This window comes from Diorhabda sublineata, chromosome 2 (assembly GCF_026230105.1).
Source record: "Diorhabda sublineata isolate icDioSubl1.1 chromosome 2, icDioSubl1.1, whole genome shotgun sequence".
In the NCBI taxonomy this organism is placed as follows: Eukaryota; Metazoa; Arthropoda; class Insecta; order Coleoptera; family Chrysomelidae; genus Diorhabda; species Diorhabda sublineata.
The window spans coordinates 11,375,874-11,387,960 of record NC_079475.1 but is presented as its reverse complement, the minus strand read 5'-3'; the positions used below and the strand labels follow the sequence as shown (position 1 = coordinate 11,387,960).

General features: G+C 32.8%; 1 protein-coding gene across 3 annotated transcripts in view; it reads right to left on the bottom strand.

Annotated features, from left to right (window-relative positions):
- The window catches only part of LOC130452820 (mitogen-activated protein kinase kinase kinase 12), a 33,454-nt gene that overhangs the window by 8,362 nt on the left and 13,005 nt on the right, over positions 1-12,087 (bottom strand). For 2 of the 3 annotated variants that reach the window (XM_056792281.1, XM_056792282.1), the window contains one exon: positions 939-1,144. In XM_056792281.1, coding sequence (XP_056648259.1) covers positions 939-1,144 — 206 coding nt within the window. Of the gene's footprint in view, positions 1-938; positions 1,145-4,998; positions 5,049-12,087 lie in introns of those variants that run through there. The other variant, XM_056792283.1, reaches the window with a different exon arrangement.

Sequence of the window (12,087 nt, the reverse complement as noted above, 5' to 3'; positions counted from 1 at the left end):
ATGGTGTTTTATCACCAAAAGTCGAAACGACTTAATCAGTCATACAAAAACATCACACGATGTTTCAAGTATCTATAAACATCACGTTCTGAGTGCGTTCAATATTGAAAATGTCAAACTTCATTTGTCATATCCACATCGGTGTTGCCATCTCTCAAAACTTAAGTAGCAACATAAATTTATCATACAAGTGAGTTTTGAAACGGAACGCCATGTTCGAAAAGCTTGATGAAAGTCTTCGTGTTCGGTTAGGATCCTCAATCAGCTTGCAAAATATCTATCTGATTCAGGATGATACTTTCAAAAACGCCCTTAACCGAATTACTAAAACGAACTATTTATTTCACAATTTTGAATAAACGCGCCAAAAATTAAGAATCTTGAATATGGCTGCACATAACAGCCGAAACCGCGTAGCCATGAACGAGGATGTACCAGTGTCTGTTGCGCTCCGCATCATTAATCGTTTTTTGGTCAAAGATAATGTAAAATCCGCAAAAATTATTGGAGCGATTTGGAGGTGAGTGCCTCTTCTAAACTCAAGTGTAAGAATGGTAAAAAGGCCGAGAAATGGTGGCAATCTTGCGTCCCAGAACAATAATGTGTGTTATAGAAAAATTCATTTTAGGAGACCGACGCTGCACTGTACGCGATATAACTGAAGATTTAGGCATCAGCGTAGCAAATAATGAAAATTTCAACCAGATAGGTACTAAGACTTCTGAATTTAGAGCAGAAATTCACAAGTTTGCCGCATATACGCGAATTGGATTGGGATATACTGAAACACCCTCCTTATAGTCCCGATTTGTCGCTATGCGACTATTATTTATTTAGTTCATTGAAAAAGACAATTGACGGACTGCGATTGATAAGAGTACATTTTGTTATTTCATTTCCGAAATCCCTACAATAATTTGATGGAAAATTTACATTACCTTGATTGTTTTTATTTTCAACCACTCCTTTTCCTATGATGGACAACACCGGTCTTAAGCAGCCGAAAATGCCGTTCATCCATCCTTGTTTGAGATCATATGCAGGTTGAGGTGTATCAGGGGAACTATCCTGACAAACTGCGGGTATATTAACTGCGTAATCATTTGTTATCTTCGGCAGAGAGAATTCATCTTTTATAGGAACACTGAAAATAATATTTTTTAATAATAAAGAACGACTCCAAGTTATTTAAATCATTTTTATTTCTTAACATAGTCTCCGTTTAAATATTTATACTTCTCCCAACAACAAAAATTACGTCAAACAGAAAAAACTAATAATATTTGAAACAAACAACGGACGATAATATTAATGAGACCATGAAAGAAATAAAAAACAGTTTTAAAAATTATTACAGGAAATGAAGAAATATAGGAAGTGTACTATTTGTAAAGGGCGAAGAAACTCTAAATCAAAATCTCGAATTTTAAAACGGAATACATAGGAAATACAGTATGAACATGAACATAGAAAACACCAAGAAATTGATCATGAACATAGAAAATATGGAATGTAGAGGTAAGGAGAGCCATGTCAGTATATCAACAAGTGTCCGTAGAAAGAGCGCAAATTCTTATTGGAAAGTCATAACTATTATTGAGGAATAACATACGAGGAATGTCCCTGAAATATCTGGACCAACAAAACGAAATCTCCTTTTAGCTTCAAATAATTTTTCCAGCGACGTTTAATAAGTTCGATACCGTTTTTATAATGAGAATAGTCAAGAACTTCAAAATAGCCATTAACTGTTGACATCACCTCTTCATTGTTGGAAAATCTTTGACCACCTAACCATTTTTTCCTTAATTTTGCACATTGCAATAACAGATATGTGAGCTGGTGCATTGTCTCAATGAAAAAACACGTTTTTGCTTGATTCCTTCCCTCAATCTTTGCAATAATTTCGCATCCTAAAAAACCGACGCCATGACCTTGCCTGCAGATGGAATTCTCACTTTTTAGCCCATTATTTTAATAGTTCTTTTATTTCGGGTGTGGACTGCTGGATTCTCGATTCATCCATGGTTATAATATGATAATATGTACTTTTTGAAATGCCTACTATGTCTGCTAGCTCGCGCACTTTATTCAGACGATAATCATCCAGTACCGCTTCGTGGATTTTCTTCAACATTTCTGGAATCGTCACTTCGTTTGGTCGATCTCTACGATGCTGGACTTCGCAGGTCGTACGGCCTCGTTTAAACCCTGCTACACAATATTTTACTGTTGATAACGAAGGAACAGTCTTACCCAAAGTAGAATCCAGTTATTTTTCACACAACTATCGCCATTGCTAGGTTAGGCCAGGTACCATCCTCGTACTGTTAGTCGAAAAAAAAAAACAGATGTTGAAACAAATCAAATCCTTTATATTTCAATTTTCTTCCAACTGAACAACTTTTCAAAGATCACAAGTATCCTATTGTTCATAACAATGTAAATAAAGTTACAACAATATAATAAACAATGTTTATGAAAAACTCGTGTTAATATAAATTTTTTTTTGGAAAATTTTAAAGGTTACAGTTATCAAATTATTTTTTACTACGTAACTACTTACAACTATACAATTCAAGTAATAGAAATAGAAAAAATTAAATACCTATACTCAACGAAAGCAGGAAATGAAAAATTAGACGAAGATATCACAGAAACATCGACAGACACAAAATAGTTATTTGTATGCAAAGGACTGAAAGTGCTACTTTGTTGGACGAGTCTGAAAATTTCGAGACTTCATTATACAATATAATGTACTTAATGATATTTGCAATGTCAATATTAATTTATAAATTATTTGCAAAAAGTAATGTTGGGTGTACCTCCAGGACAATTATTAACATTTATTGAATTGGATGCAGATGTAATATGTATATCTCTACTAGATGTAGATGTGTTTGCGTCATATGTCAACCGTCAACATTGAAGTGGCTAGAGTGACATTTAAGGAAGTTAAAGTTTTCTACTTCAAAGCGTCCCGAAAGTGTTTTGCAGTGCGGAACTGTCACTACATGGAACACTCAAAACGCAACTTTCGGTATGTAAATAAATACAGAACGAACAACTTTCAGATGACGTCATCTAAAAAATTATTTAACGCAACAGCATTTATAGGAAACAATGAACTACCTAAGGTCATAAAAGTGGAAATTTATAAAAGCGTGATTATTATACCTTTACTTACACATGGCTCCAAATTGTGGACAACAATCGAAAAAACTGGAGAAATAAAATACCCACCAGATTAGACCACCGAGATGGCTCGAATGTGAAAAGGATGAGGCAGAGAAGAATGCTCAAATGTAGAGGAAGACAAGGAAGAACTAGATTAAAGATGTCAACAAAGCTACTGAGCATAGAGGTGCTACCACAAACTAATATATCGAAAGAAATAGAGCGAATTTTAGAGAAAAGATCCGTAGAACAAAGTAACTCAATCCACTACAAAGAGTAGAAAGACATTAGGAAAGTAAGTGTAATTCAAATAAGGTGTTCCACACAAAATAAAAACTATTAACATTATTCTTAATTATATGAACCACAATTTTTGTGGATGTGTGACCTACAAATCCGTTTGGGGACTTTTCAGTCATTTCTGATGGTTTTAGGAAATTTATTTTATTAATTTTTGTCATTTCATTATAATTTTTAGAAATAATTTGACCGGACTATTATTACTTACACGCTTTTATTTCAATTCTTATCGCGGTTTAGGTAGTATCTCGAAAAAATAAGATAATTCTGAGGGTAATGTGGTTAAAACTGCTGATAAAAAACATTTAAAATACGCAATAATGAAATACGATCGAGGTTCCTTTAGGTTCAATATCCAACAAGAGCTCAGAGTTGCTTTGAGTAACTGGACAGTTAGAGAAGATTTAAGACAGCTTAACTTGAGACAAATAGGACAACTACTGGCTCCAAATTAACCCCAACCCCCCGAGCAGTCCGTCTATGATTTGCCAGATAACACGTTAATTGAATTAAAGGCCAACCCTACATAGAAGAAATTTCAGGGGATAACTTCGTTCCCCAAGCTAGTTTTATCGGCGAAAACTTCATCCTAATGCCCGTCCACATCCTTTAGGTTCCGTACGGCATTATTTACCGAAATTGCCGCTATGGATTAGCTTGTACACAAATCATTTAAGGGAGAAAAATTCGGGATAGAAATTATGCACTAGTCACGAAATCATATCTCAAAATGGCGCTTACTAAAGAATATGATAACATGGAAGAAGATCTACGAAAGAAACTAATTCTATTAGTAGTGCCAGGGAAGGGAACACTAAATATTGTTAGTTCAGTTTCGAATAAATTGTCATTTCCACGAATTTAATCTAAGATTAATGGTTTTGAGATGCTTCTTATTCTTCAGGTGCTATCTCCATTTAATGAAGGTTGGCGACAATTTCGGCATACTCATTTCAGTCCAATCGCGTATGTTTTTTAACCATGAATGTTTCTGCGAGCAGGTCCACGTTCTCCTTCTATTTTTCCTTTTATTATTAATTTCCGTATATCAGGCTTGTTGTCACGGTATATGAGGCCTAGATAAGCGGTCTTTCTTCTCTTTATTGTTGTAAGTAACTCTTTTTCCTTTCCCATACGTTTAAGCACTTCCATGATATTTTTAGTAGTCTACGGAAGATCCACATTTCAAAAACCTCGAGTCTGTTCATAGTATCCACTTTTAATGTCCATGTTTCTGCTCCATACAAGAGAACTGAGTCCACATACTTTACAAAACGGTATCTTAAGTTTAAGTTCAAAGTTGCGTTACATAATGGGTTTTTCACCTTTAGGAATATGGCTCTAGCTTGTTCTATACGTAATTTTACTTCGACGGCAGGGTCTACATTTGTCGTTATGGAGCTATAAAGAGAATTAAGTTGATTTTCCACTTCTACAACTTTGTTTATTAGGCGTTGAAGGGATTGTCTGTAATATTAACTGTGTCGTCTGCATAATGTATGTTGTTTAATGTCGTACCGTTAATTTTTATTCCATCCTCGTCGTCGCCTATCGTTTGGTTAAATGTGCTCAAGGTTTTGTCCGCGAGTGTACGACTTGAATCAATTCTTTTGCTAACCAATGTAGTTGACTTACAACCCATAAATAGTCGGTCTATATTTTTATGACGGTGATTAATACGATTTACGGTTCTTGAAGTAAAATGCATGAGATAAAATTTAAAACCGACTTGAGTTTTTTACTTGAATCTGTTTATCTTATCTCTGCGTGCTAATAATATAATTAGGAGATAGTCTAGGTACACAAAAAACGAAATATAATTTACAACATACTGCAATTTAACAGAAAAATGTCTATCTTATATATCCAATTCAAATTAACACAGATATGATAAACATTATTAAATACAAGAAAAATATGCAAGGTGATTTACGAGGTCTGATCAAAACATCATTCGATAACATCGGGCTTGTCTCAGCGCCCAGGTCAGGCCTAAAATATTTTTTTACACATTTCAGTGAGAGAATTTGAAAGATTGAATATATATATACAAGGTGTCTCGAAAAGAAAGTTCAAATTTCTATTGTTTATTGCGTGAGAACAGTTAATCAGAAGAGAGCGGGAGATATGTCAATCGTTAGCCTGGCTCTTGGGAATTTAGTCGCTTTGAAGCATTTTTCGGAAGCGAACTGTCCGTTGTACGTACGTTAAGTTGTACAAAACTGTTAAATCGGCGATTGTAGAGCAATGCAGTCACTTAAATGACGCGCCAAGCACTCAACTGATTGGAAAATTGGCCGAGAAGTTTGAAAAGACTAGATCAACATTGAACAAACCAAAATACTGACGTCCAAGGTCTTCTAGATTCGTCAAAGTCATTATTTAGCATTTTAGACAAAGATGGGTCTGCACCCTTACAAAATTTAGAACCTCGGGATACTAGTAAAAGGCTTGACTCCGTAAACCAGATGATTGAGCGCTCTTCCACGTTTACCAACTTTTTGTTTTCGGATATTTATCTTACACGTCAAAAAGCAACCAATCCAAAACACAAACATCAAAAACCCTTAAAGGGACCATGTCAATATCAACGAGAGAAATTACTTTTTTGAAGATAAAAGTCGTCGCATAGTTAGAGTGAATTCGGCGCGTTATGTGCAGATATTGGACGAAATCTTCGTCCCTGGACTGCAAAAATGGTTTTAAATTAACCATTTTCTCTATATCATTTAAAAATCAATATTTTTACGTAACCCAAAATATCTTAAATAATCAGTTTCTTTTTAAATGATTTATCAAAAAAATTGCTTGCTCGTAGACAAATATTTTGTAAAATATGAATAAATAATCTTACTTACCCTGTATAATATACTAAAAATAGCTCTAGCAGGAAGTAAAATTAGCATATCACTAAAAGGGAAACAAGATAATGCCACGAGACTAGAAAAAAATCTATATTGTCCCCTAGTTCAAAATGATAGACGATAACAATATAGTTTCACCCCGAATCTACCCTCTTCACCTATTACACGCAAAGCTCTTAGTCTACCTACGAATATTTGACCCTCTTCTCGTGCATAAATGCAGCGAATAAAGTATTTTGATAAAGGGGAGATTTTGGCGGTTGTATTGAATTTATAAATGTATCAGAGTTGTTAAAAAATATTCAAAACAACTAAAACTGTCTGCAAATAATTTAATTAATTTTCTTTAATATTTGATATCCTATTTATCAATTTATTTATAATATTTTTTAGCAGAACTGTAAATACTTTTTGTAAGGTGCAAACTATACGAAGTCAGTCTATTAAATAACGAGACTGGTTACATTCGAATGCTTCCCTTTAATATACACCTTTTCCACACACCTTCCCATACGTTTTTTCCATTGATCCAAGCAGTGTTGGAAGTCTTCTTTGGTAAGCGCTTTTAAGAGCAGTATAATATAAGCAATTCGAATTTCTATTTTTGGGATGCATTGTCTTGTTGTAACAACACTTTCGTTTTCTTCAAAAGGGGTCTTGTTTTAACGATTCCGTCCTCCAATAAGGCTACGTAATCGTCGTTGTTTATAGTTTTTACCATTTTAATGTATTCCATAAATATTATACCATGCGTATCCCAAAATACTGATGCCATAACTTTACCAGCCGACTTTGCATGTTTTCACGCACAAAAAAACAACGCCATCGTGTTCTAGGGGTTAAATAAAAGTTATGTTCATAAAATTCAACATTTTTTGTCTAAGCTTAACTTTTTTAACAATAAAAACACCAAAAAATCGTTATAAATTTTGTTTTTTGCATTTTGCGCTGAACCTATGCAAGACTCGTTTTTATTACTATGAGCAATATTATAGAGAATTGAAAAATCTTCAAAATTAACTTTTATAAATTAAATTTCGGTAATTTTTTGCTTAGATAATTTAACCGAAAGGAGAAAATTTTGAATTTTTTAAATTGTTTATAATTTGTTTAATTTTAAATATAAAGGTTTCCTATTCACTGAAAACCGAGATCTCGATGTACATAATCAAGGCTCTAAAGATGGACCCTGTAGCTCCAATAGTTTTTGCAAAATGGCAATTAAACCATAGGAGGCCCTTTTTTTGTTTGTCATCATTTAGAAAGTCGCGTTGGAAAGAAGAAGAGTTGAACTAATTTTTTTTACCTCAAAAAAGTGTTGAAAAAAGGGGTATAAAAAATTTATAAACACTTTATTGTTTTTTAAACCTTGTATAAAAATATCATAATACCAATGTCATATTCGGAAAGCTGGCAGTTTAATTTGGGGCGAAGTTAAACATTTTTTTTTTAAATTCACTGCGGCTTTGTTTTCCAATATTAAAGAATGTTTTTTACGTCATTTTGTAGGGGAAGCTTGAAATTTTTATCAATAAAAGTTTCAATAATCTTTTATTGAAAATGTGCATTTGGTAGCAGTATAAGTGACACTGTTTTCTTCCGCTGCTCCGCGAAGCCGCGGAAAAGAAACAAAGACGGCGTGCTCAAAAATGCTCGGACAGACTTCAAATCTGCGGAGCGCTGAAAAATATTAATTATCTCAGAAACTATTGGGCCGATTTTAATCTCTTTTTTTTAATCGGGCTAACTCGTTCACCTAAAATAGCTGTCACATTAGTTTTATGCTAAAATTAATAATTTTCCCAGAATTTTCCCCTCTATGAATTATAACTTATTTATTAACTAAATAAACAGTTATTCATACTGGCATAAAATACTTTGTATTCTAGGTGAAAATACTGAAATTCTATGGGGAAATATTTCGTATTTACTGCTTTACTCGAACGCATTTATTACTATTAATTTTGTTACAAAAAGCCATTTTTGTGTACCCTGGCCTAATTCAGTTTCGACGGAAAAAATTTAATTTAGAAAGTTTGGGCGTCTATAACATCTATAGTTTCGGAAATTTTGACATGTTTTTCTCACATTTCCTTTTACCAGAGGAAAAAAAATGAAAATATTAACTACGTATAAAATGTACTCACTTATTTGTTTTTGTGTCAAGCATTATTTCGAAAACATTTCACCATAAACAAATAAAATAAAATAATTTAACAAAGAAATAAGAAAAAAGTGAGCTCAAATTTTGGGTTGATTGTACACATATGGTGAAACTCGATTACGTCAATTCGATAAGGTTTTAAACTTGACAACAATTCTAGAATTACTTATTTGAAGTTCAGGGATATGAACATCAAGGTTATCTATAGGCAAACAGCAGGTGAATTCACTGAAGATTTTCAAATTAATTAAATTAACTTTGACAATAAAAGTTGTACCTGCTTTCTAGATACATGAAAAGTTAAAGAAAATATTTTATGACAGGGGAGGTAAGGCCCAATATAAAATTATACGTCAGTAACAGAAAATATTTTATATATCTTAATCCTCGTCTAAAATTAATATTATCATGTCAATCAATAATTGTTTTAGTTAAGATTTAAATTTCTGTTTGTATAGTCTTGTGATAAAGTGGTTAGTTCAGATAATATGAGGCTTGCTTCTCAATTTTTGATGTGAAAATGTGAAATCAGACATTTCCATCATAAAGTTCGACATTTTTAATGCTGAACGTACTCAGAACGTGTTATCATACGACTGCTATTTGAGTTGTTTTCTTGAAACATTAATCTTGGCCAAGAAATGGAAATAAATTTAATCGTCGTCCCTTTTCGTTAGAGGATGAAGGTCGTCCAAAATCGGATGTTGTACCAGAAAACATCGATACTGTGCGTAAACTGATATTGCAAGATCGTGAGATCGTGAGATCGAGGCATACTTGGACATAAGATCCACTCGCATACATTCAATATTGAATGAAGATTTGGCTGTCCAAAATATTTGTTCAACGAATTGATGGAAAAAATGTTGATGAGCCAAAACCAACAAAAGTTGTTCGCGCAAGAAACACTTCGAAGCAAATGGTCGTCTGTTTTTTCGGAATATCTTAACCATTCCGTAGCAATCCTGAATGGTGTACCAGCATTTTTCGCTAGAAGTGTTCGAAAGTATCCGGGGAACCAATAGCAGAAGACGAATCATTCTTCACTAAGACAATGCGAGCTCTCACACATAAGTTCAATCAAAAACGTTTTGGAACAGTCTAAACATTGAATTGAAGGGTCATCTTTGTTTGGTACCCAATGGTTTTTTCTTATTCCCGTGGATAAAAAATAAATTGAGAGGTCAACGTTTGCCTACAACTGAAGAATCGTTTCAAATCACATGCTTTGAAGGTACCTCAAACGAAATGGAAAAAATGCTTCTACAATTGGTTCAAACGTATGGAATGTATATTGATCATAATGGAGAATATTTGGAAAAATAAGAAAGCCATACTCAAAACTTAAGTAACAACCTTCATAACATAGGGGAAGAAAACTTCAACTTTGGCGTACATCGATCGTATTTTTTACTATAATTGATAATTGTTAGTCAAAAGAATAAATTTTTGGTCAAAAACATGATTTTTCGGTTTATCCCTCTCTATGTACTCTCGTTTTAGCGCAGTGAGGTTTTTATTTACCAAATTATATCACGTTATTGCGTGAATGAACGACAATTAGAAAGAACAATAACTTTATCAATTTAAAACAAAGTTCCTGTTTTTAAACAATATTACGTTAACTACAACTTCATCAAATTTTTATTTCCGTCACAAAGATAAAGTTGGGAGATACCGTAAACAAAGATTGCATAAACTTACATAAGTTCTTCTCTTTTTAATCGATTATATAACTAAAAGCGGCTTAAAGATTAATAAATTTTATTTTATTTTATCGGTTGATTTACGATTAAATTGAACCTTCGACTAGGAATTTATGAAAAGAAATTATCAAACCCTCTACCTACGTTTATTGTAAAATAGCCTCAATATTGCGTTCCGGGTACGATATCAAAATATCAAAACTGTAAACATATGGTTGACCTAAATAAGAATATATATATATATATATATATATATATATATATATATATATATATATATATATATATATATATATATATATTGGTTCACATGCTTAAACATTCCCCAGCGAACGCTACGAGTTAGCGACAACATTCGTCGAGGCGTTAGCCAGGAAAGTAGTTGTTTTCTCGGCAAAATACATTTTCGAAATAATGAATTTCGAAATTATATTTCGATACATTTTACACAGCGCATTTACCATCGGAATCTACATTATCGGCGACTACGCTAGACTTCCAACTGAACAGTGGTTCGCAATTGGAAGTGAGGGTGGTGCCAGTTATCGTACGCAGGGAATGTATAATTATATGAACAGAATAGTGACGCTATTGGATGTTTGACGCGTCTCAAACCCGAACAAGGGTTGTTAAACCACTCTGATGAGACGTAATAACGTCGAAACTATTCAGTAGTAACAACCTATCCTGCAATTGTGAGCCATTGTGAATGTTAATATCAACAAAAAGGTCAATTTACATCACGCTCTTCAGAGGAGATATAATTCAATATTCGCCATGGCATTAGCCAGGAAAGTAGTTGTTTGCTCCTCTGAATAACAGCAGAAATCATTTTCGAAATATTGAATTTAGAAATTATGTTAGAGATGAATAGTAGAAATCTTTTAGTTTTCAAAAAAATTAATTTATTTTTGTCCTATCACTGTATTCGAAAAATTTAATAGAATATTTGTGTGGATTCTAAAACGTTCTCTATGTACAATCTTTAACGCTTGAGTTAGAGGTTAAAATTATAGTAAATTTGAGGTGACACTGTTTTCTTTTCGCTAGTAAGTTTTTCTAATATATTTTTAACTTTGTTTTCTTTATACAGTGCTCACTAAATTTCAATTATCTCTTATTATTTCTTTTTATTTCAAACAAATTTTTTATGCTTAATTCCGTGGGAATTCGTATTTTCTTTTTAGTTTGGGAAGCGAAACGAATGGAAAAGAACAGATTTTTGTATGGTTATATATTTTAAAAAATAATATAAATTCAGTTTTTGTATTCGTGCATAAGCTCTTTTTTATTCAGATCTGTTCTACCTACTTGTTTCTTCTTTAGTAATTTCTTCCGCAGTTCTACAGCTGAGTTCCAAATTGTTGGTTAGGTTAACTGTAGAACTGCGGAAAAAAAGAAGGGAACTGGAACACAGATGGCAATTAATAAAGAATAAACGAGTAGATAGAACAAATGTGGATAAAAAGGGGCTGATGCTCTAACATATACAAAAATTGAATTTATATTTTTTTGAATATACCGTACAAAAATGTATTCTGTTCGTCGGTTTCCGAAAAGAAATAGAAAATACGAATTCGTACAAAATTTGCTGGAAATAGAAGGAAATTATAAAAGATAATTGATTTTTAGTGAGCACTAACTTTTCAGAGAATATAAGAAACAGTATAAACACAAAATTACTAGAATTTACTATCTTTTTAACCTTAATTAGGCGTTGTACAATTTACATAGAGAACGTTTTAGAATTGAGATTTCATTGAATTTTTCGAATAGAGTGGAAGGTTTCTTCGATAACTTTCGAATATTATTGTCATTAAATTAATGAGACCTAAAAATGTTTTTAACGATTGGTATGTTCGAATATGCATCC